The sequence below is a fragment of the Saccostrea echinata genome, unplaced genomic scaffold (genome assembly GCF_033153115.1).
Source record: "Saccostrea echinata isolate AGI-Se365-2 ecotype Australia unplaced genomic scaffold, CSIRO_AGI_Sech_v1 ptg000051l, whole genome shotgun sequence".
Lineage (NCBI taxonomy): Eukaryota > Metazoa > Mollusca > Bivalvia > Ostreida > Ostreidae > Saccostrea > Saccostrea echinata.
Genome location: NW_026889800.1, coordinates 4449888 through 4474761, shown reverse-complemented (window position 1 = coordinate 4474761; position 24874 = coordinate 4449888). Strand labels below are relative to the sequence as shown.

At 33.4% G+C, this 24874-nt stretch overlaps 1 protein-coding gene across 4 annotated transcripts in view; it reads right to left on the bottom strand.

Annotated features, from left to right (window-relative positions):
* Positions 1–24874, bottom strand: part of LOC133203704 (histone deacetylase 6-like) — a 93857-nt gene that overhangs the window by 48369 nt on the left and 20614 nt on the right. For all 4 annotated transcript variants that reach the window (XM_061339471.1, XM_061339474.1, XM_061339470.1 and 1 more), the window contains exons 16-31: positions 17793–17951; positions 17201–17257; positions 13272–13356; positions 11565–11605; positions 8431–8527; positions 7863–7934; positions 7340–7365; positions 7045–7149; positions 6760–6828; positions 6312–6438; positions 6116–6181; positions 5844–5903; positions 4416–4505; positions 3562–3665; positions 2994–3061; positions 2815–2869 (exon numbers count right to left, since the gene is read on the bottom strand). In XM_061339471.1, coding sequence (XP_061195455.1) covers positions 2815–2869; positions 2994–3061; positions 3562–3665; positions 4416–4505; positions 5844–5903; positions 6116–6181; positions 6312–6438; positions 6760–6828; positions 7045–7149; positions 7340–7365; positions 7863–7934; positions 8431–8527; positions 11565–11605; positions 13272–13356; positions 17201–17257; positions 17793–17951 — 1281 coding nt within the window. The remainder of the gene's footprint in view (positions 1–2814; positions 2870–2993; positions 3062–3561; positions 3666–4415; positions 4506–5843; positions 5904–6115; positions 6182–6311; positions 6439–6759; positions 6829–7044; positions 7150–7339; positions 7366–7862; positions 7935–8430; positions 8528–11564; positions 11606–13271; positions 13357–17200; positions 17258–17792; positions 17952–24874) is intronic.

Genomic DNA, 24874 nt, shown 5'->3' with positions numbered 1-24874 from the left:
TACATCTGGATCAGGATTCCATAGTGAAGTTGTTTACTTTTCGCCTGCAAGTCTTGTGAGTTTTTGCACGGCCGATTTATTAAAACACTCTGTGATTGTAACATGCATTTTTATAAATTCACAAATACCATTCCCGAGTACAATGACTATCTGTTGCAGACTTTTACTGTATAAAAGAGCCGAGTCTGCATTTGTTGAATTTGACATTGTAACGAAAGTTTCAATGAAAACGATAAATTTTTTGGCATATGTAAAGGCCATTCGTATTCGGTATCATAAAAGGACTATACATATTTTTATAACGGCATTTTTTGTAATGAACAATCATTACTGTATGCATAAATTTTTAATCTGAATGGAATTTAGATTAACAGGTCATTTTTAGTGGTCATTATTTATAATGACCGGGTCATTATACCCCACGTGCAATGATTCTTAGGTCATTATTGCTGTAAATGGTACTTTTTGGAGTCATTATTGAGTTTAAAAGCCTTCTAACAAACCAATCAAATTTGAGTATTCTTAATAGACTGAGGTATAATAATACTTATTGTTGCCCCCCCCTTACCGATGAGGATCATATATATATTAAAATCTACAGTACCTCAGGAAGCTTCCAGGTAAATTTTACCTTTTCTAGCCGAGTAGTTCTTGAGAAAGATTTTTCCTATATATTTCGATGTAAAATTTTGATTCCCTGTTGTGGCCCAATCCAACCTCTTGGGGCGAATATATGATTTAAGTAATTTATGAACTAGTACACTACCTCAGGAAGCTTCAACATGGTAAGTTTCACCTTTTCTAGCCAAGTGGTTCTTGATAAGATTTTTAAAGATTTTTCTTACATATTTCAATGAAAAACTTTTGATTCCCTATTGTGGCCCATCCTGGCCCTGCAGGGGCCATCATTTGAACAATTTGGAATCTACACTACCACAGGAAGCTTTCCACATAAGTTTAAGCTTTTCTGGCCCTCTGGTTCCTGGGAAGAAGATTTTTATTGACTCTACCCTATTCTTGTCTTTTCTTATTATCTCCCCTTGGAAGGCTTGGTCCTTCACTTTAACAATTTAAACTCCTCTCCACCCAAGGATGCTTTTACTTTAGTTAAATTTGGCCTAGTGGTTCTTGAGAAGAAGTTGAAAATGTAAGAAGTTTACAGAAGGATTGGCGGACAGCTAGATGGACAGATGGATGGACGATGGACAACAGGTGATCAGAAAAGCTTACTTGAGCTTTCAGCTCAGGTGAGCTAAATATGACTAGAAACAACATTAAATTTTATTTAAAAAGAACAATGAGTCCTGTAGATGGAGTTCTAGCATTTACAACATTAATAAGACAGGTCTTAGAATTTAGTGAACTGGTGTTTGTATTGTGGCTCATTAAGATTCTGTTCACTGAAATAAGTAAAAGCCCTGTTCATATTGCAAGCTTTACTCTTATGCAAATAATTTGCATAATTATGGATTGCGTAAATATACTCATGTCTTGCTGTATAAATGCATTTGCATACATGCAAAAAATACTCATGTAAGCATATTTACACCTAGTCAGGGAGATCGAGGTGCAATCTGTTTACTCATGCAGATGCAAATATTGTGTGCTAAGAGGTTCATCTATGGTTTTTCTTTAAGGAGCTAGCTTTTTCACTAAGCCTTCTATAGATGTAAAGATTGGTCTCCTTAATTCTTAAATTCTACAATTTAATTGCTAAATTCATTGTTTTACTTCTTAAAGAACATTATTTTGAACCAGATGCTTGATTGTGGTTTTCTTCTAATTTTCCTATCAATTTAATGAAGAATCATTCTGCAGTCCCAATGCTTAACAGTGAGTGCAGCAAAGTGCCCCTCACAGTGCGAACTCTAATGACAATGCCTGGGCAAAGAGGATATTCGGACTTTGCACGTTGACCCAAGTAATTTTTTCCGCAGTGACCTCAAGACCCGAAATGCAACATGAATGCATCTCGCTGCTAACTTAATTCTCATGGTAACAACAATTAAAAATTCACACCTTGATTTAATGGATATTGAATACAGATAGTACTTTAAAAGTCTTTGTAAAAATTATACACCTTTCAAACTTCATTTACTGAAATGCAGCTAACATTCTACATCATGTGACGTCAGAGATGTCTCGTGTGGTTTGGAGTGGTGGATCTTAATTAAGTAAAAAAGTGAATGCACCTCGCTGCTAATATAAGTGAAAACCCAGTAAAACACAACTATGCTTATCCGAACAGTCGCACCGTCAACATATTATATATAAAAGATTTCACTTTCTCTTGTATGGATGCATTCTTATTGAAGTAATGATCAAAAAAGAATGGAATAAAAGAATGCATATGGATTCACTCATAGTACATGTACATAAAATCAAAGGAGAATTTACTTTTGTTCATAAGAGCAAATTTGTTCATGAGTAAATGCACTCTAGAGTACATTTCAAAGTATTTAAGATATTTATTTAAATACATAGTTCCGTATGAGCAAAAATTAAAGTATTTCTAGAGTTGTTTGAAGTTTTACACAAGATACATAATTGCTGTTTTGTTGGTAAGTAAAATAGAAGATGATTTAGTCACCATTTGTCCTCTTTACATGCAAACTCAGTAAACAGTCTCTACTCATTATAACAATATTGCCAAAAAACATTCAGCACATTTCCTCCCACTCTGTGGGCTGGGAAAATTGTAACCACTCACTTACCCATGAAAGTCAGCTGACATGTTATTTAATCCCTTCGTTACATAGTTCCTGAGGACAATAAGAAGCCTAATGTTAAAATTAGAAAACAAACTGTACTCACATTTCTTCTTGTTTAGCTTCTTCTGTATCCTCCTTCTTATCTGTTTTTATGTTCACTAAAAATAGTAGAATAATTCTTACGTATTATTGTAAAATTGTACACGTACATTCTTCGATTTTATGTGTGTTTTCATGAATGCAATGTGAATGATTAATATACAGGTGGCTGACGAGAATTACCTCTGAATTTCAGTGATTTCCAATACTGCTTCTGTACATCTAAAACATCTTGTATACATTTCACAGCACTAAAAAAAAGTTACATAACTTAAAAACCAATGATTCAGTACTCATAGCAGATCACACCATTGACAGAAATTGGATTATCTGAACATGTTTAACCAACATACACATTTATTGTACATAGAACATACAATATATGCACAGTAGGTAGGACCTAATAATAAAATTATATATGCAGTCCTGTAAGATGTTCAACAGCAGTCAAATTTTAATTATAATCTTTAAATCATATCAGACACATGCGGCTTTAAAACAATTTTTCCTTTATAGTATGCAGCACCACAAAGGAAAGACAACTCTTCATCACATTTTTAATCACCCTGTATAGTCTTCACAGTGAAATAGCATATCAAATTGATAGTCCTAACAATTACATGTATTACTTTATAGGATTTGACTCTTTAAATTGAAAAAAGACCTTTTTTTTAGGGTGTGCATGTGAAACTATTTTCTTGTGAAAGACTAAGTACATGGCTCTAAGTTCATGTGATATGATATATTTTACCTGTCTTTCGGCTGGACATAAGGGAGGTGTGGACAACCATCTCCAAGTAAGATAGATGTACACATGGCCATGGAATTAGATATGGCCGTCAGGTGATATCCTCCCTATTAAATAATGTAAAATTAATGTTAAGACAGATACGTACTATGAACAAGTTCTGTAGCATCACAGTACTGTCAAGCCACATTAATTTGGATGCTTTTATTTCTGAGCAAATTGTCCAGATTAATGAAGCATCCTGATTACGGAAACATACTTGATATATCTAAATATAAATTGTTCCTCCAAAAATTTCATCTGGAAGGTGAAGTGTCAAGAGTATGAGTTTACCTTCATTATTTCAATGTATTTTCCAACTTCCTAGTTCCTGTTTATATCATTGCTACTACGTGTAAAGAAATTATTATAAATTATTATATACCCAAGTGTGTATCACTCAATTTTACTGTAGATTTTGTACAATCATGTGACGGTATGATACGACTTCCCGGATCACCACACTGTGGTTTTCCGAATCCATATCACCCCTCTCTGAAATTGATGACGCAATACACAGAAACATGACATTTTTCATGCGCATCAAAAAGTTCCTTGACAAAATGCTATGTTTAATGGAAAAATCTTATATAATTGATCTCAAAAGTTTTTTTAAAACTATATTTTGCTAGTTTTAAGGGGGGTATATAATAAATTTATCATTATAACAGTAACTTGATCTGATGAGTCATATCACGTCGAGTTGACAGGCGCGGATCATCAGATCAAACGAGACGTGATACGACTCTTCGGATCAGGTTACTGTTATAATAATGTATAATTATGTCTATACATGTACACTTTCCAAATGTACTTACTTCCAACACAAGGACTACTTTTCCATTGGCTAGTGATGATAGCATGTGGGTCATGTGACCATATCCAGCGGGTGTAAGCGAGTAACATCCCTAAAATGTTTGTATAATTATTATGATTTACGAAAAGTGAAATAAAGAAATTGAAAACCTATTTTCATGCTATTAAAACACCTTTTCAAACTATGTGTTCCTGTCTAATATGTGCATGTATTATTCTAACTTTCTAGAATAAAAAGATCTGTTGGTATAATTAAATACCAAAAACAGTGACAGTCAAATTTGACCTTTGAACTAGACTATTACCTTGACCTGACAAGAGGCTTTCCATTTGACCTTATGCTGGATCAAATATGAAGTCTCTAACTTGAGTAGTCAAGGTATACATGTAGCACTGTTTAAAGTTACTGACCAGCAGAGAGACTAATTAATAATAAAATAAAAAGCCTGAAAGTCTTTAATAGCATCAAACACGAAAAACAGACTTTCAAATTTTTTTTTTTCAAATTAAATTTAAAATTAAACATTGTAACCAAGTAAATAGGTAATATTGTAGCTTATTCCATGGTCCGAATTGATCAGTGTCCATGTTAACCAGACTCAATCGAAAGTATGCAAACATGGAAGTCTTTTCATGTTGTCGAATAAGTCATCCCTTTTTCAGTCAAAGAGCTGGGGAGGATTTACTTTATTACTATTTTACTTGTCAAAGTCTCAGCACGGCTTTTTAATATTCAAAATTAACACATTTCAGTATAATTTTAACATTAGCTACGAGTTTCAATCGGGCATGGTATAATATAATATGGTTTAATATAAAACCAAGTTTTGGAGCTTGACTCCTCGCATGTTTTCGATAAATTTATTGGTTATAAAATTGTAAGGGTAAAAATTGAACTTTAACTTTCTTGTTTGCCCATTAAGGTAATTTAGATTATTTTATAGCTTTGATTTGTTTTTGCTTTTTATTTTGATTGGTTTTCAGCCAAAAAAAATGATTCATGTAATTCGATGCATGGCTATTTAGAAATTAATCTGCAGCTTCTATACCACTTCTTCTTTTGTTACAATAAACACAGTATCTGTATTTTGTAACAGAATTCATTGTAGATTACTTGATGCAATTTTATTTTTAAGTAATTCATTGTGACCATTTCCAGTTAAGATACTTAGTACGGTTTTGACCTTTGGTCAACACCATAAAAAACAAACTTCATTCTTCAATTGTTGGGTACGGGATATACAGTCAAACCTTGTTATCTCAAACTCAATGGGACTGAGTAAAAAACTTCGAGATATCTGAGAATTCAAGATATCCAGGGTAATATACTTAAAGATTGGGACTTCAAAATCACTTTGACATATCCATGGTATTCGAGATATCAGTGTTCGAAATACCGAAGTTCAACTGTATTATGATAAAAGTCGAACCAGAGGGTCTCCCATTGCAGCATCAAAGCCAGCTGATACCAGAACCAGCTCAGGACCAAACTGTGAAAAAAAGCCTCACTGTAAAAGACTCTAATATGGAATACATAATATATAAAGAAAACTGAATAAAGGATAGGAATATCAAATGTTATCAAAATTCAACATTTTTTTCATGTTTTATATACATGTACATGTACATGTTTTCTAATGGAAAAAGATTTCCACTACACTAATTTCTTGCAGTTGATCCAGTATCTATTTGACCCAAGTACCTCATAAGCTATTGGCATGACCACTTGTTGAAAGGCTGTTATGTACTCAGAATCTCCCATGGGTCCCTGTGATACAGAATAATCAGATCATTAGCTTCTCACATTCTGAACACATCAAAGACAGTACACAATTGAATTCAGTAAAATCATGATGTTTCAGACACAAAATTAATTTCCCATTTAGAGAGTGACTTACTTTGTTCCAGGCAATGTTGACATTGAACCCCCTCCCCTCCCCTGTCCCCACTTTGGTGTGGCAACCCTCGGTTGTTGAGGGATAGAAAAAACCCTGGTCATATCGGTGAAGACTTATGAAGAGGACACTAATATTAAATAATACAAAATTTGAAATTAAAATGAAATCAAACATCAAATTTTATATAGTTATATCAAATGAAGATATAAGCTCACTAATAAACTGTTACTCCATTTTTGCACCTGTTCAAAGTGCTTTCCTAAAGGTTTACCAAAAATTCTGACTTCAAAACAGACCTTCAAGTACAATACCCAGGGTGTTCCATAATATCTGTCCCATATACAGCTATGTAATGCACAAGCTACATTATTATATCTTGTGAAGCTTCCAATCTAGAAAAATGCATTAGGCAGAGAAAATTACAGTAAAAACCTTCCATAATTCTAACCTTGAGTCTTCATAAAACTGATGCTGTGTACCATTCCCATGATGTACATCCCAATCAACGATTAAAACTCTGAAATATCAATGCTGTTGATTGGGAACTTTCTATATTAATTTTATACAGAAAATGAAGCATTTACGATTATATATGTGTCAAAAACAATGTAAAACAGCTAAATAAATAAAAAATTAATTAAATCATTTTTTTGACCACACCTCCTCCATCTCCATTTTAAACAAAGCAGAATTACATCAGATACATTAATACATATTTAATGACCTGGCTTACTTTTTGACATTGTACTTGTTTTGAGCATACTTGGCTGCAATGCCTACATTATTGAAGAAACAGAAACCCATGGCCCGGGAGCACTCCGCATGATGTCCAGGGGGTCTAAAAATAGAACAAGATGAACCTGTCCAGTATCACTGACCAAACGAACAAAAAATAATAATAATCCAGCTTTTTTTCCAATCAATCAAGAATACAATTTGAAATCAACTGCAAGAATACAATATGAAATCAACTGAGACACACATGTTTTCATTCTATAATTTTAATAAAATTGAATCTAGAATCTTACCTCACTATTGCAACTCCATTCTGACTCTGTAATTCCAAAACAAAGAATTATAAAGTTATCATTCCATAACATAAAGATTTTCACACAATCCAACACTTGTTTACTATTAATTTGATGGCAAACACATTTTATATTGATTCAGGTAATACATGTTTTAGCTGACTCCCAATGGAACCATTTTTTCCTGTAATTTACATAACATCCAAAACTAGAAGCTGATCATGACAATTAAGATACAAATCCTTCTATATGTGCGATATCTATTTATGAAACAGTCATATATAACTAAGGTTAAATTATCAAACACATCCATCCAACTAGTTTTAGATTTTCCAGAAAAGGAATAAGATTTTTAATAATCATTATCATGTTACCACTTGTGTTACATAAAATATCCGATTTGTATTAATAATATGATCAGAACTGATACTTCCCCTCAATTACAAGACATGCCTAATATATTGCTATTACACCCACCAAACATAGGAACTACTGTCTGAGATTTCAGTATTAAGACCCTCACCTGACCAGTCAATACATTATCCACCACATCCAACACAAATCCGGCAGCCATCCGAGCACAAAAGTAAGAATCCTACAACATGAATACATTTTAAGAAATGAAATGTCTGTATACAATCTTCTAAAAATCAATTTCAAAATCATTGTGAAAAAACCTATGGTTCAATTTTTCCCTGTGAAAATGTATGTTCAAAATTATTACTGTACAGAGTTTGAATTTGCAGATGTTTTTTAATTTCACTTACTTTTTTTCCCCTGACAACATATCACAGATTTTTGAATTTGCGAATTTGCACATATATACATGAATGAAAGCTAGACTTTAATGTCTATATAATGACTTTTTAACTTGTAATTAGTTCACTGTTTCTTAAATCCACTTTATTGAGTGTGAATACTGTGAAATTTAACACTGCAAGTTATTTTCCCTCATACAGTTTAAAAAAAAAACATATTTTTTCTACATTGTCAAGTACAAGTATGTCATAAAATTCCAGTTACAAATGCAATGAATTGTTTTCACAAAAAGTAAACTGAATCCTGCTGAGGTAGAAAAGAATAAAACCTACTTTACAGAGGTAGATGGATTGGTAATTTGATTCCAATTTTTTCAACTCAAATGGATTTTTTTCTTCTAAACTCTTTATCTCTTCAACATGAGCTGAGCTAAAACACAATTATACAGAGACAATTAAGAAAATACAATAATACAGAAACATTAGAAGTTAAGAAATCCCAAAAATTAAAAAGGTCATAATTCCATCAAAAATCAGTGAAGTGAAACGAAATGCAAACTTGATCTATAATTCATCAAGATAGTTACACTCATATACCAAAAATCAGCTCGATATCTGCAAGCATTTAGAAAAAAAAAGTGTGGAAAAGCAAGTGGGACAGACAGACTGACAGACAGACTCCGAGGAAACCTATAGTCCCCTCCATTTTCACCAGTACTTAAGTGTACAAGTAGGAATGGGCATTTTTTAACAGGAAGTTTACGATTCAGTCCCGGGGAGAACAAAACATACAATCAGCTACTGGCAATAACGAAAGAGCTATCACTTCAGACCATCATAGAAAAGACTGTCTGTATACATTGTGGTTCAATGAAAGTGATAGTACCTTCCATAACTTAATAATACAAGTCTTCAAAAGTTCCACATGTGTGCGAGATTGGTCCCTCATCTGTTTATGGAGCAATAAAGAGGAACTCGGGTGTGTGCATCAGTGAAATTCCCGGAGTTCAACTGGGGCTTTTCTAGTTTGTTTAAGCAAAGATGAAATGTGACGTTGCTTCAGACACTTTGACGTTATCATCCAAACGTCATAAGGCAATACCACACATAACATAAAAATACCATATTTTATTTATTTGAGCATATATCTATTTAAAATTGCTATGTAATTATATTGATGAAAAATGTACTAAAGAGTAGGGGGAAAATATTAGAAAGCAGTGTTGATTACTTTTTATTAGCTCTTCTGAGCCAAAGGCTCAAAGAGCTAATGCTATGGCCATTTGTGCGGTGTGCGGTGTGCGTAAACTTTTTAGAATATGGGCCATAACTCAAGAACCCCTTGGCCAATTATTGTCAAATTTGTCACAGGGTATCCTTGGCCCAAGGGCTCCCTTTTATACTAAAACTGGGGTTGTGACCCTTTAACAAGGGGAGATAATTAGGAAAATAGAAACAAAAGTACTGGTTGCTAAAAAATCTTCTTCTCAAGAACCACTGGGCAGATTATCACCAAACTTACACAAAAGGATGAGGATATGTTGTAGATTAAAATTTGCACGGGGATTTACCCTGGGGCAAAGGGCGTGGTCTCAAGGTCACTTCAAAGTTGACCAAAAATTACATTTTATTAAAATGTTGATATTTTGCTCACTATAAGGACTAGGATCATCAAATCTTGTCAGTTGGTGCATCTAAGGACCTCATATCATGTTGACTCAAAAGTAGGTCACAGTGACCTACTTTTTAAATTTTGCGGCCATTCTTTTTCAAAATGATTTAGAGGCATATTTTGAACAATTTAAGGCCTATGATCATCAAACTTTGTCAGTTGATGCATCTTGGGTCCTCAAAGTAAGTCAACTAAAAAGTAGGTCACCTTGACCTACTTTTTGAATTTTATGGCTAATCTTTTTTAAAACAATTAAGGTCATTAATTCGAATACGGGGAGGCTTAGAATCATTAAATCTTGTAAGATGATGCATCTTGGGGCCATAAAACATATTTATTAAAAAGTAGGTCACAGTGACCTACTTTTTGAACTTTGCAGGCATTCGATTTCAAAGCGTTTTAGAGGCATAATTTGGACATTTTAAGTCCTATGATCATAAAACTTTGTAAGTTGATGCATCTTGGGTCCTCAAAAAAGGTCAACTGAAAAGTAGGTCACCGTGACCTACTTTTCAATTTATATGACTATAATTGAATATTTCAGGTACTAATTGGCTTAGAATCATCAAACTTTGTCAGTTGATGCATCTTGGGTCTTCGGAGTAGGTCGACTAAAAAGTAGGTCACCGTGACCTACTTTTGAAAATTTATGGCGTTAATTAAATATTTCGGGTACTAATTGGCATAGAATCATCAAACTTTGTCAGTTGATGCATCTTGGGTCTTCGGAGCAGGTTGACTAAAAAGTAGGTCACAGTGACCTACTTTTGAAAATTTATGGCGATAATTAAATATTTTGGGTACTAATTGGCTTAGAATCATCAAACTTTGTCAGTTGATGCATCTTGGGTCTTCAGAGTAGATCGACTAAAAAGTAGGTCACGGTGACCTACTTTTGAAAATTTATGGCTTTAATTAAATATTTCGGGTACTAATTGGCTTAGAATCATCAAACTTTGTCAGTTGATGCGTCATGGGTCTTCGGAGTAGGTCGACTAAAAAGTAGGTCACCGTGACCTACTTTCGGAAAATTTATGGCTTTAATAAAATATTTCGGGTACTAATTGGCTTAGAATCATAAAACTTTGTCAGTTTAGGCGTCATGGGTCCTCTTTGGTCCTCGGAGTAGGTTGACTGAAAAGTAGGTCACTGTGACCTACTTTTGAAAATTTAGCTGTAATTAAATATTTTGGGTACTTATTGGCTAGAATCATCAAACTTTGTCAGTCGATGTATCTTTGGTCCTCAGAGTACAGCAACTGAAAAGTAGGTCACGGTGACCTACTTTTGAAAATTTATGGCTTTAATTAAATATTTTGGGTACTAATTGGCTTAGAATCATCAAACTTTGTCAGTTGATGCACTTGGGTCCTTGGAGTAAAACAATTGAAAAGTAGGTCACTTTGACCTACTTATAAAATTTTATGATTATAATTTTAAAAAATATTTTAGGTATTAATTGGCTTAGAATCATCAAACTTAGTTGATGGGTTCTCAGAGAATGACAAGTGATAAGTAGGTCACCATGACCAACTCTCAGGTACTAATTGGCTTAGAATCATCTTGGGTTCTCAGAGTGTGAATTAGAATTTCAAGGGTTTATGTAAATATACAGGATACTTTGAGGCTTCAAATAGAAGTGATAGGTTGTACAGTTTATCAGAAGAGCGATTCAAGGCCCATGGGCCTCTTGTTCTAGATAACTTGTCCACAATTTTACTAAACAAATCTTGTAATTTATGAAGTGTTTCGCCCATGTTTACTTTCTAGAAAAGAACTGATATTTGAAACAAACCTGTGAATTAATGTTAGTTCTGCTTCTGTGGCCATCCTTGTCTGGAAAAGAATTTTGAAATCTTAGTTACTTTGTTACTTAGTATTCCAACATTTAGCAGTACATCCATGTATCAGAGTACATTTACCCTAGGATTGAAAATATTTTAAAAAGCTGTTCACAAATGGCTGAAACATTCCATGTTTCTTATTTTAATACTACATGTACTATATGTAGTAGATTATAAGTGTTCCATCTTGATCAAAGAAATCCCCATGCATTCAAAATATTCAAGGATGATAAACTGTTGAAAGTGACAAGAAACGTAAACCAGAAGTCTCTGATGAGACTGTAGCTCTACTGGTCTGTACATATAACAAAGGAAAAGTAACACTTGGATTTGAAACTCTGCAACATGCAACAATAAATAGAATTATGTATCTTAATGTAGTCTACTTGTGTGCCAAGTTATATTGAAAACAAACAAAAACTGCAGGAGGAGTAATGTTTTGACAGTATTTCACAGAAATTTCTATTTTTAGTAACCAAGGCAACACCATTCACTGAAATCAAAAACCAATATACATATTATTTATCATTGTGTATTCTAATTGTGTGCCAATTTATATTGAAATCAGACCAAAACTGTAGGAGGAGTAGCATTTTAAAGGAATTTCACAGAAATTTCTATTTTTAGTAACCAAGGCAACACCATTCATTAATCAAAAACCGATGCACTAAAGTATGTATCATTGTATAGTCTACTTGTGTGCCAAGTTATATTGAAATCAGACCAAAACTGTAGGAGGATTAGCGTTTTAAAAGGAATTTCACAGAAATTTCTATTTTTAGTAACCATGGCAACACCGTTCATCGAAATCAGAAACCGATGCACTAAATTATGTATCTTAGTGTAGTCTAATTGTGTGCCAAGTTATATTGAATTCAGACCAAAACTGTAGGAGGAGTAGCGTTTTAAAGGAATTTCACAGAAATTTCTATTTTTAGTAACCATGGCAACTCCGTTCATCGAAATTAAAAACCGATGCACTAAATTATGTATCTTAGTACAGTCTACTTGTGTGCCAAGTTATATTGAAATCACACCAAAACTGTAGGAGGAGAAGCGTTTTGAAAAATTGTTTACAGACAGACAGACAGACAGATGGACGGACGACGGACACCTTACTATCGCATAAGCTCTTCTGATGTCTGACCAGTAGAGCTAAAAACAATTGTAACTGATTATCAGCTAATTCATTTTGATTCCAAATTCATATCAATACGTGTATATTCAAGCAAACTAAGGAAAGAAAACAGCTCTTTTGAATTATTTTCTCAAAATTTGAATTCTTTTTCTAATTTCAATGACAATCATTGTGTTAAGATTGTTTGAATCATGGGAGATAAAACACATCCAATTATAATTTTTTTAATTAATCCTCATTGATCTGTATCCACTTAATATCTGCAATCATAATTAAAAAAGCTGGGTTTTATCGTAATGACAGATTAATGATAAAAGTGAAATCATGTTTGTACCCACCTCAACCCTCATACATCTCTGAGTGAGTCCCCACTCTGTGTCTGGGGCTGAGTACTCCACTCGACCCTCATACATCTCTGAGTGAGCTCCCACTCTGTGTCTGGGGCTCACTAGTACTCACCTCCACCCTCGTACGTCTCTGAGTGAGTCCCCACTCGTGTGTGGGGCTCATAAGTACTCACCTCGACCCTCGTACATCTCTGAGTGAGCCCCCACTCTGTGTGTTTGTCAAATATTCGTGTGATTCTGTCCGGAGACTCAGGATGGCTAAACAAAATATACAGTATATTATTTAATATAAGCATTCAGTATAAGATACAGTGTGTATAGTCTAACAAATACACAAGAAAAAACATCTATATGTCAAATTAGCAGAAAGTGCAGGACATAACTACAGACAAAAATTCATAGAATTTCATTTCTATTCCATTAGTTACATCACAAGATGAAACACTTCCTTTAAGTTTGGCTTAATGATGGCTTATAGGTCCTTAATGATGGTTTAATGGTTGTCTTTAAGTCACCATTAAGCACCTTTAAGCTACATTTAAGTAATAAATACACCTAAATTAAGTTACCATTAAACCATCTCAAAGTCCTTAATGGATGCTTAAAGGTAGCTTAATGGTAGCTTAATGGTGGCTTAATGGTGGCTTATAGGTGCTTAATGGTAGCTTCTAGACAATCATTAAGTCACTGTTAAGCCACCATTAAGCCAGACTTATAGGTGCTTAATGTCCAAACTCCATTAAGCTACCATTACACCACCTTTAAGCCACCATTAAGTCGCCATTACGCAGTCGATAGAACTTCTTTTACGGGTTAAATATTATTTTTATAATGATTTCTCCACAAAAATTATAAATGTCGAGTTTATACATTTGTTAATTTGGCGAAAATAATGTAAAAGAAAGAAAATTAAAAAAAAAAAAATAAATGAAAAAAAGCATTTCCAACAGGATTCGATCCCACGACCTTTAGATTGGAGGGCAAACGCTTTAACCACTGAGCTATCGAGGCAGTTGAAATTGAAGTGAAATATAAAACCTTTATTTTTACCAAAACTTGTTTGGAATGGTTACAGGTACATGTAATTTTTTTTTTCTGATGTTTATATTTATTAATCAATAATACGAATAATTATATATATATATATATATATATATATATATATATATATATATTTAAAAAAAAGAAATTTTGATATAAAGTTTTATATTACGTTAATATTTCTTAACTGTGGACCGGAGTTCGGTGTGATGGTATGGAACAACTTTTTGATTTTAAGTAACTGAATTCCTCGTTCTGTTATTCGCAGATTTATAAGCATGAAAAGATTGAAATTCAACAGATATAACAAAATTTTGTAATGAAAAAGGAATATATCATCGAAAGAGAACGATTGGGAAAAAACAGATTATAGTTCTTATAAAATATGATGCGGATATTTACGATTTTTGACAATCTTTGCGTAACAGTTAAGTTATAAAATATTTCTGTAATATATCATCTTCAGTTTTAATTCTTTTTATATCATTATGGGTATCAAAATAATTTTCTTTTTGTGTACAATCATAATTTATAATTTGTTATAAGCTTGTGTAAATTTTAAGTTTTGTAAAAAATAGATCATCAAAATCTGTCACTGTACGTTCCCGTGTATAGGTTCCTGTTAATTGACCGGGGACTTGTGGGGACACCTAATTAAGGTCTATTGTCTAACTAGTCGATATACTGTACACTGATTATTTAACCCCGCTTCTCAGTGTATATAAATCTGATCGGATACCCTGTTTAATCTGATCAGATGTTCTTCTGAAAATTGATTTTGAAATCATTGAAGACCGACTATATTTTGATCAATTCTTACTTCTGAATTATTTCAAATAAATTCTTACTTCTGCATTATTTTAAATAAATTCTTACTTCTGCAGTATTTCAAAAGAAAGGAAAAAATAATGGCACTTAACCACGAATTAATTCGAATTATTCATGAATTAATTCAATAATTGGCAATATAATCTATACCTATATATTTCTTTCATATCTAAAACATTTCTCTACCCAAAGAAAAAATAAGACACTTAGAGATATTCCAGAAGAAAATGACTCTAATTACATTTCCTATGAATTTGGCAGTGGAGTGTGGCTATCCAAACACGAAAGAAAAATATGTGATTTTTTTTTTAATTAATATATATTACGTATTTATGGATAAAAATAATTTTAAAACAAGTATTCAAACAAACTCATTTTAGGGAGCGAAAATTTTAAGGCATTTGGTGAAGCTCTTACAGTTCCCGAGTTTATATGCATTGACAAAAATGTTAGAAATAGCGAGAAAAAAAATGAATTGAATAAGTATTTGCGTGAATGATACAGAAACAACTTCAAACTTAACAAGTAAGTTTAAAGACTTGATACTGGATGCGTTAAGGTGGTTTAATTAAGTTTGGACATTAAGTCACCATTAAGCTGCAGCTTAAAGGTGGCTTAATGGTAGCTTAAGAAGTTTGGACATTAAGCACCTAGAAGCTGCAGCTTAATGGTGGCTTAATGGTGGCTTAAAGGAATTAACTTCTATAAGCCACCATTAAGCTACCATTAAGCCACCATTAAGCGATTGCTTAAAGATGGTTTTTCGTTTCGTCCTGTGCATGTCGAGAATTTGTGAAAAAGTCTCTGGAAAGAAAGATGGGTGATTAGAATAGGACTTAAGCAAATTCTTGCAGAGCGTAATAAATGTGTTGAAAGCAGACAAACAGACAAGGTGAATATTAGATATCTAAAACAGATGGGGATATTGTATTACAAGTCGTTCACTAGTAGGATATTGTATTACAAGTAGTTCACTAGTAGGATATTGTATTACAAGAAATTCACTAGTACTAGTAGGATATTGTATATACAAGTAGTTCACTAGTAGGATATTGTACATACAAGTAGTTCATTAGTAGGATATTGTATTACAAGTAGTTCACTAATAGGATATTGTATATACAAGTAGTTCACTAGTAGTATATAGTATATACAAGAAGTTCACCAGTAGGATATTGTATATACAAGTAGTTCACTAGTAGTATATAGTATATACAAGTAATTCACTAGTAGGATATTGTATTACAAGTAGTTCACTAGTAGGATATAGTATATACAAGTAGTTCACTAGTAGGATATTGTATTACAAGTAGTTCACTAGTAGGATATTGTATTACAAGAAATTCACTAGTAGGATATTGTATATACAAGTAGTTCACTTGTAGGATATTGTATATACAAGTAGTTCACTAGTAGGATATTGTATTACAAGTAGTTCACTAGTAGGATATTGTATTACAAGAAATTCACTAGTAGGATATTGTATATACAAGTAGTTCACTAGTAGGATATTGTATATACAAGTAGTTCACTAGTAGTATATAGTATATACAAGAAGTTCACCAGTAGGATATTGTATATACAAGTAGTTCACTAGTAGTATATAGTATATACAAGTAGTTCACTAGTAGGATATTGTATTACAAGTAGTTTACTAGTAGGATATTGTATTACAAGAAATTCACTAGTAGGATATTGTATATACAAGTAGTTCACTTGTAGGATATTGTATATACAAGTAGTTCACTAGTAGGATATTGTATTACAAGTAGTTCACTAGTAGGATATTGTATTACAAGTAGTTCACTAGTAGGATATTGTATTACAAGAAATTCACTAGTAGGATATTGTATATACAAGTAGTTCACTAGTAGGATATTGTACATACAAGTAGTTCACTAGTAGGATATTGTATTACAAGTAGTTCACAAGTAGGATATTGTATATACAAGTAGTTCACTTGTAGGATATTGTATTACAAGAAATTCACTAGTAGGATATTGTATATACAAGTAGTTCACTTGTAGGATATTGTATATACAAGTAGTTCACTAGTAGGATATTGTATATACAAGTAGTTCACTTGTAGGATATTGTATTACAAGTAATTCACTAGTAGGATATTGTATTACAAGTAGTTTGCTAGTAGGATATTATATTACAAGTAGTTCACTTGTAGGCTATAGTACACATTAGAAGTTCCTTAGTAGGATATAGTAAGTAAGTAGCTTACTAGTAAGATGCAGTTGAACAATGGGCTCTCATTCCTTCATCATAGGCAATACAGGTTCTGTAAAATAACAAAAAATTCCTTGCAACTTCTTTTTACGCATCACAAGGCACTGGAAAATTGAAAATCTAAAAAGCTTTAAATCACATGTTTTAAGTTTCTACAATGATTTTAACTCTGCAGTCTTTCTCCAAGAGTCCTTAATATACAATCATGTACATTTACATCTAGTAACACATTTTTGCCCTTCTTAAGTACAGTCAAACCTCTTTATCTCAAACTTCACCAGACCAAGAAAATACTTGGAGATATCTCAGGATTCGAGATATACTGGGTAAAATACTTAAGAAATATGCCCTTGGGACCTCAAAATCACTTTGGCATATCCATGGTATTTGAGATATCCGTGTTCGAGAAACCAAAGTTCAACTGTATATTAAAGATATGAGCCTGAGGGTAATCATCATTTAAAAACTTACATTTTTTTAGAAGTCAGTGGTACATGTAGGTCTGGACCCTTTCAGCATTTCTTGCTATATATTTTTCCCAGCTTTTGGCAAAAATATGATCCTGTCTATATACCTCTATACACTACCTGTCTTTGGCTTTACTGAGGTTCGTTGATGCTATGATCCTATCAATGACAGGTGACAATCTTTTCTCCACTTTGTAATACTCCTCCATTTTTGTTGGCTCCAGACTTTCAGGGTATTCCTTTGGCTTGTTTTCTTCAGTGATTAAAATTATATCTGGTCTACAAAGGAAACATAACTTACTCATCTAAGAGATCAAGTAAACAATGATGAAGTTAATATCAGGCCTACAAATTAAACACAACTCACTTGAGATCTTAAGTAAACAGTGATGAAATGAAATATAACTCACTAGCTATGAATTCACTATTTTTTTTTTGAGGGGGGGGGGGATTTTGTTATCATGGTATGGGGAGACCCATAAATTTAGTCCTCCATGAAATGTTAAGATTACAATATATAAAAACTCTGCAATTCTTCAACTACAAAATCAAATCCCCAAAAATCAAAACATGAAAATTTGCCCCCCACCAAAATAAGTGATTTACAATGCAGGGAACTAATTTTGTTACATAAACCAGCATCAGCATAAGCATTAGTAGCATCAGGATAGAGCTAGCATCAGCATCAGCATTTAAAAAACAGCATTACCAGGATCAGCATCAGCAAGCAAAGGATAAAACCAGCATTGACCTACATAAAATCAGCATTATCCTACTAGCATCAGAAAATCAATGAGTTTTAATTCAGTAAAAAATTTAAAAAGAAAGAAAGAATATTGGTTAAAGTATTCACATTATTGATACATAGTGAGATATTATGATCAAATAATTGTAAAAGGCACTTTTATTGCTTTAAACGGCAATGCTGAAGTTCATTATCTACTTCCGGTAGCATAATGCTACTTCCGGCAGCATTGACCTAATTATAAAACAGCATCAGGATAAGGATTACTAGCATTAAATCAGCAAGCAAAGGAAGCATTCAAATCAGCAAGCAAAGGAAGCATTCAAATCAGCATCGATGCTGTAACAAAATTAGTTTCCTGCACTGTAATTTACAGTATCTGAGATCTCCAGTAAACAAAGATGAAATTAATACCGTCTTCAAATAAAACATAATTCACTTTTCTGAGAATTCGAGTACATGTAAACAGTGATGAAATTAATATCAGGCCTACAAACTTACTTAACTGAAATCTCAAGTAAACAGAGATGAAATTAATATCAGGTCTACAAACTTACTAATCTATCAAGTAAACAGAGATGAAATTAATATCAGGTCTACAAACTTACTTATCTGGGATCTCAAGTAAACAGAGATGAAATTAATATCAGGTCTACAAACTTACTTATCTATCAAGTAAACAGAGATGAAATTAATATCAGGTCTACAAACTTACTTATCTCTCAAGTAAACAGAGATGAAATTAATATCAGGCCTACAAACTTACTTATCTATCAAGTAAACAGAGATGAAATTAATATCAGGTCTACAAACTTACTTATCTCTCAAGTAAACAGAGATGAAATTAATATCAGGTCTACAAACTTACTTATCTATCAAGTAAACAGAGATGAAATTAATATCAGGTCTACAAACTTACTTATCTATCAAGTAAACAGAGATGAAATTAATATCAGGTCTACAAACTTACTTATCTGAGATCTCAAGTAAACAGAGATGAAATTAATATCAGGCCTACAAACTTACTTATCTATCAAGTAAACAGAGATGAAATTTATATCAGGTCTACAAACTTACTTATCTATCAAGTAAACAGAGATGAAATTAATATCAGGCCTACAAACTTACTTATCTATCAAGTAAACAGAGATGAAATTAATATCAGGCCTACAAACTTACTTATCTATCAAGTAAACAGAGATGAAATTAATATCAGGCCTACAAACTTACTTATCTATCAAGTAAACAGAGATGAAATTTATATCAGGTCTACAAACTTACTTATCTATCAAGTAAACAGAGATGAAATTAATATCAGGTCTACAAACTTACTTATCTGTCAAGTAAACAGAGATGAAATTAATATCAGGTCTACAAACTTACTTATCTATCAAGTAAACAGAGATGAAATTAATATCAGGTCTACAAACTTACTTATCTATCAAGTAAACAGAGATGAAATTAATATCAGGTCTACAAACTTACTTATCTATCAAGTAAACAGAGATGAAATTAATATCAGGTCTACAAACTTACTTATCTGTCAAGTAAACAGAGATGAAATTAATATCAGGCCTACAAACTTACTTATCTATCAAGTAAACAGAGATGAAATTAATATCAGGCCTACAAACTTACTTATCTATCAAGTAAACAGAGATGAAATTAATATCAGGTCTACAAACTTACTTATCTATCAAGTAAACAGAGATGAAATTAATATCAGGCCTACAAACTTACTTATCTGTCAAGTAAACAGAGATGAAATTAATATCAGGTCTACAAACTTACTTATCTGTCAAGTAAACAGAGATGAAATTTATATCAGGCCTACAAACTTACTTATCTCTCAAGTAAACAGAGATGAAATTTATATCAAGTCTACAAACTTACTTATCTGAGATCTCAAGTAAACAGAGATGAAATTAATATCAGGTCTACAAACTTACTTATCCATCAAGTAAACAGAGATGAAATTAATATCAGGTCTACAAACTTACTTATCTCTCAAGTAAACAGAGATGAAATTAATATCAGGCCTACAAACTTACTTATCTATCAAGTAAACAGAGATGAAATTAATATCAGGTCTACAAACTTACTTATCTCTCAAGTAAACAGAGATGAAACTAGAGCAGAGCTCGTTGCAAAGCAACGAGTAGGTCTTCCGATGGAGCTGCGAACAGGAAGAAGTGACCTTGAGTCAAGGTCATGCCACATTCTAAGGTTATAAGCAATCTTGTAAGGGGTATCAACTTGCAATGTCTCACAAGTAGAAAGACAGTTAAGGAATGTTGTTTCTCCATTGATGACCTTGAACTCGTTCAAATGACCTTGCATCAAACCATGACACACTCTGGTTATAAGCAAACCCCATCTATGTGTTACCGACTCGACAAGTTAACACATGTTCTTTCAGATCATTCATCCAGTCAAAACATTCTTTCCTTAGTGACCCTAAATTTAATCAACATGGCCGTAGGAACCGAGGAAGGGGGGGGGGGGGCGTGCCCCCCAATAATTTTGCCGATATATATATTACTATAGTAGACATAGATACTATAGCTTGTGCCACCTCAATAAAAATGTCTGATAACCTTCTTTTTTTTTGCTTGTCAAGGAATTTTTGGTAGTGGGTGACCTTTTTTTTTTTGCTTGTCAGGAAATTTATGGTAGTAGTGCCCCCTCAACTGTCAGCTGAAAATGTATGGCTGTGCCCCCCCCCCCCCCCCCCCCCAAAAAAACCTGAATTTGCTTCCTATGGGCCTGATCAAGGCAATGATACACTCTGTATGATATCAGCGATACCCTTTTGTGTGTTTCGGAATTGACAAATTCACAGTTTGCATTTATTGCATGATAGTGAGGGAGACATGAAGATTTCTTCGCCCATAAAAAATCATATTCCCCGAGGGCAACATGAAGATTTCTTCGCCCATGAAAAATCATACTCCCCGAAGGCAACGCCCGAGAGAAATATGATTTTTCATTTGTGAAGAAATCTTTATGTCTCCCTCACTATTATGCAATAAATTGTTTATAATACCGAATTAACCAAAATGCAGGAATTACAAAGGAGATCCAATGAATAAAGCAAACATGCATTTGATGAGAACGATATGAAAGAGATGTAAGTTACAGGTACACCAATAGCCTCGTTTCATTAAAAAAAAGTTCCTACGTGACAAGTTTGTGTGATCACACCAGTAACATTCAAACACGATTACATTTTTACACATTTAAATCGACACAATCAATCAACGATAATATGCTGACGGTGCGACCGTTTTTTGAGTGCATTGTTCACTTAATTTTAAGATCCGCCTCTTCAAACAGCACGAGACATTTGGAACGTCTAGACTGTGACGTCTCATGACGTATGTTAGCTGTATTTCCATAAACGAATTTTGAAAAGTGCAAACATTTTAACAAAGAACGTTTAATCTACTATCTGTATGCAATTCCATTAATTAAGGTGATTTTTTGGGGTGAATTTTTAGTTGTTGTTACCGCGCCAACAAAGTTAGCAGCGTCGCTATAAACAATCTAACTCCTCACTCGTTTAATTGTGACGTCACAATCGTGAAACACGACGTTTTGTTGCAGGGCAAACATGATGGACACGTGACTTTCTCGGCCAATCAAATTCTATTTTACTAGTGATTTTTCACTTGTAAGCTAGTTTTCACAGAGGTATCATAAACGTTTTTTTTTAGACCATACATCGAAATAAATTATCATAATTTCTATAGTCGTAATTTATTAGGTTCAACTCACTGCTTTAAAGGATCATTGTAAATGTTTTATGCCCGATTTGGATACTGAACAACGTGTGATTTTTGAAACACTGATGCCCCCATATGGCATCTTATGGCAAAAGTTAAAAGTTTCTCAAATGCAAGTCAAACTCCATGGTCAAGATCAAAAGATAAAAAAAAATGTTATTACCCAAATAAAGGTCTTGAACAAAGAATATACTGTGAAATATATACTAGTACGAAAGCCACAGCAGCAACAGTTTAAAAGTTATGGCCAAGGTTAATTTCTTTAAAAGGTCAAACTCCAAGGTCAAGGGATCATAATTGTTTGTACTTGAGGGAAGGTCTTAATTGTTACAAGGAATACACATGTGGTATTAAAAAAGCCTTAGCACCAACTTTTCAAAAGTAGGACATACTCAAAGGTCAAGGTAAAATGGTCAAAATTAAAGGTATACAATGACAGGCCTTGTCACAAGAAAATTACCTATGTAATATAAAAGCCCTAGTACTAGTCATTCAAAAGTTATTGTCAAGGCTAAAGTTGTTTAAAAGTTGGTCAAACTCCAAGGTCAAGGTCAAATGGTCAAACATATTTATACCCAAGGAGGAAACTTATCACAAGGGATACAGATGTGAAGTATAAAAGCCATAGCACCAACTGTTCAAAAGTTTTGGCCAAGGTTATAGTTTGGTAAAATTTTGCGAAAGAGGATCAAACTCCAAGTTCAAGGTCAAGAGGTCAAATATGTTGGTACCTGAAGGAAGTCCTTGTTACTAGGAATACACATAAGAAATATGAAAGCAGTAGTTCCAACCAATCAAATTTTATGGGCATAGTTAAAGTTTTTGCGGACAAAGAGGCTAACACAGTCTAACAGACAAATAGACAGGTGGACAGGACAAAAACTGTATGCCCCCGGATCTTCGATTACAGTAGCATAATAAAATGTCGGCGTCTTTGGGTTTTCGCATTGGCCTTAAATCTGAAAATCCAAAGGATTACAAGGTGCATTACGATAGGCTTTCTCATCATGTTCTATAACCCAGAGCATATTGTCTGCAAAGATAAATATTTAATTCAGTATTTAATTAGCTATGCATAATTATCTATGTTGTTTTAAAAAGGAAATATATAAAAAAAAATATTTGTTTTATATTTTCGATGTAGAGATACGTGTATACAGAAAATGTTTTTCCAATTTTAAGTCCTATCGCAATACACATTTAAAAAAAAAGTGTGTGTTGGAGGGGGGGGGGGGGCAGTACCTTCTGAAGGATTCTTTTGTTGTATTTTGAATGATGTAGAATTTTGATTTAGTTGCGCTTGCAGCAACTAAATCAAAATTTACATATTAAAACTACAACAAAAGACTATTTTCAGAAGGTCTGCCCCCCCCCCCCCCCCCCCCCCCCCCCCCGTACAATCCGTACAACGGACCTGTGAGAAAAATACTGATCCTACATTCAGAGTCCCAGGGCACCAGGAAAGAGTGGCAAAAAGAGAATATCGGTTTATTTCAGTCTATAAGTCGAATCAAAATATCTTTTCCTCAAGAGTCTTCTTTCTTTGAGTTCTTCCCAGTGATCGTGTGATTTATTTCATTTAATTTACGTTCTGTACTGGACTTGGAAAATGAGGACATCTTTAGGTTCCTGAGCTGGCCTTGAAGCCCGCAGAACAGATTTTCTGCTTTATGATAAATTCAAGTGATATGTAATACGGTATTAATTTTGTGTTGATTTTATTAATGTTAATTTCATCAAGAAATATGAAAAATTAATGTTTTAACTATACATAGTGAGGCATTTTTTGTGTGGAACGATTATTTTGGGGTTTTCACGATTTTTTCATATGGTACACATGATGAGTAAGTGCAATAAATATAATTTGTGGAAAAAATGTCCAACAAGCCCCGGGGTTGAATATCGGGGGGGGGGGGGGGGGGGGGGGGTCTGTCCACAAGTACCTGTTGTCAAGCCCGTAGAAAACAATTTCAGTTTTTTTGGGAAGGGGGGGGGGGGCAAATAGAAATTTCCACAGGTTCTTGTACTCGATTTTTTCCTATGGTACACATGATGAATAAGTGTAATAAATATAATCTGTGGAAAAAAAATGTCCAACAAAAATTGGGGTTGAATTTGGGGGGGGGGGATCCTGTCCACAAGTACCTGTGGAAATTTCTTGATACATAAACAGAATTTAAAAGCATGTATTAGACATCTTTTGAAGGGGAGAGGGCACGGCCGTAATTAAAAGTTATATAGAGACTAGGAAGGAGTGAACTGTCATTAAATTTTGGTTAAGAACTATTACCTAAACTCTTCACTTTCACATTTTCAATTACAGATTCTTGTTTTTAAAAACCTATACATGTACATTTATATGTATCTATTAGATGCATAAATTATGTTATTAATCATTTTATCTTAAAGGAAAAGTAAAAATCTCAATCAAACTTGTTCCGCATATTATGCTCTCTGATTCATTACTCAACAGATGTTTCATATACATGTAAGAAGGGAAGACTGCAGACTGCAGGTGTGATAAATTCACAGCATGCAGCTCCAGCCTTAATTCCAACTTTGTTCCAAAATATTATTATTCAACGCGAAAAATTAGAATTAGCCGATAGAATATTTTGAATCACTTCGGAAATGCTGCCGTAACACCAGACTGAGTTCACAATATCGAGTGA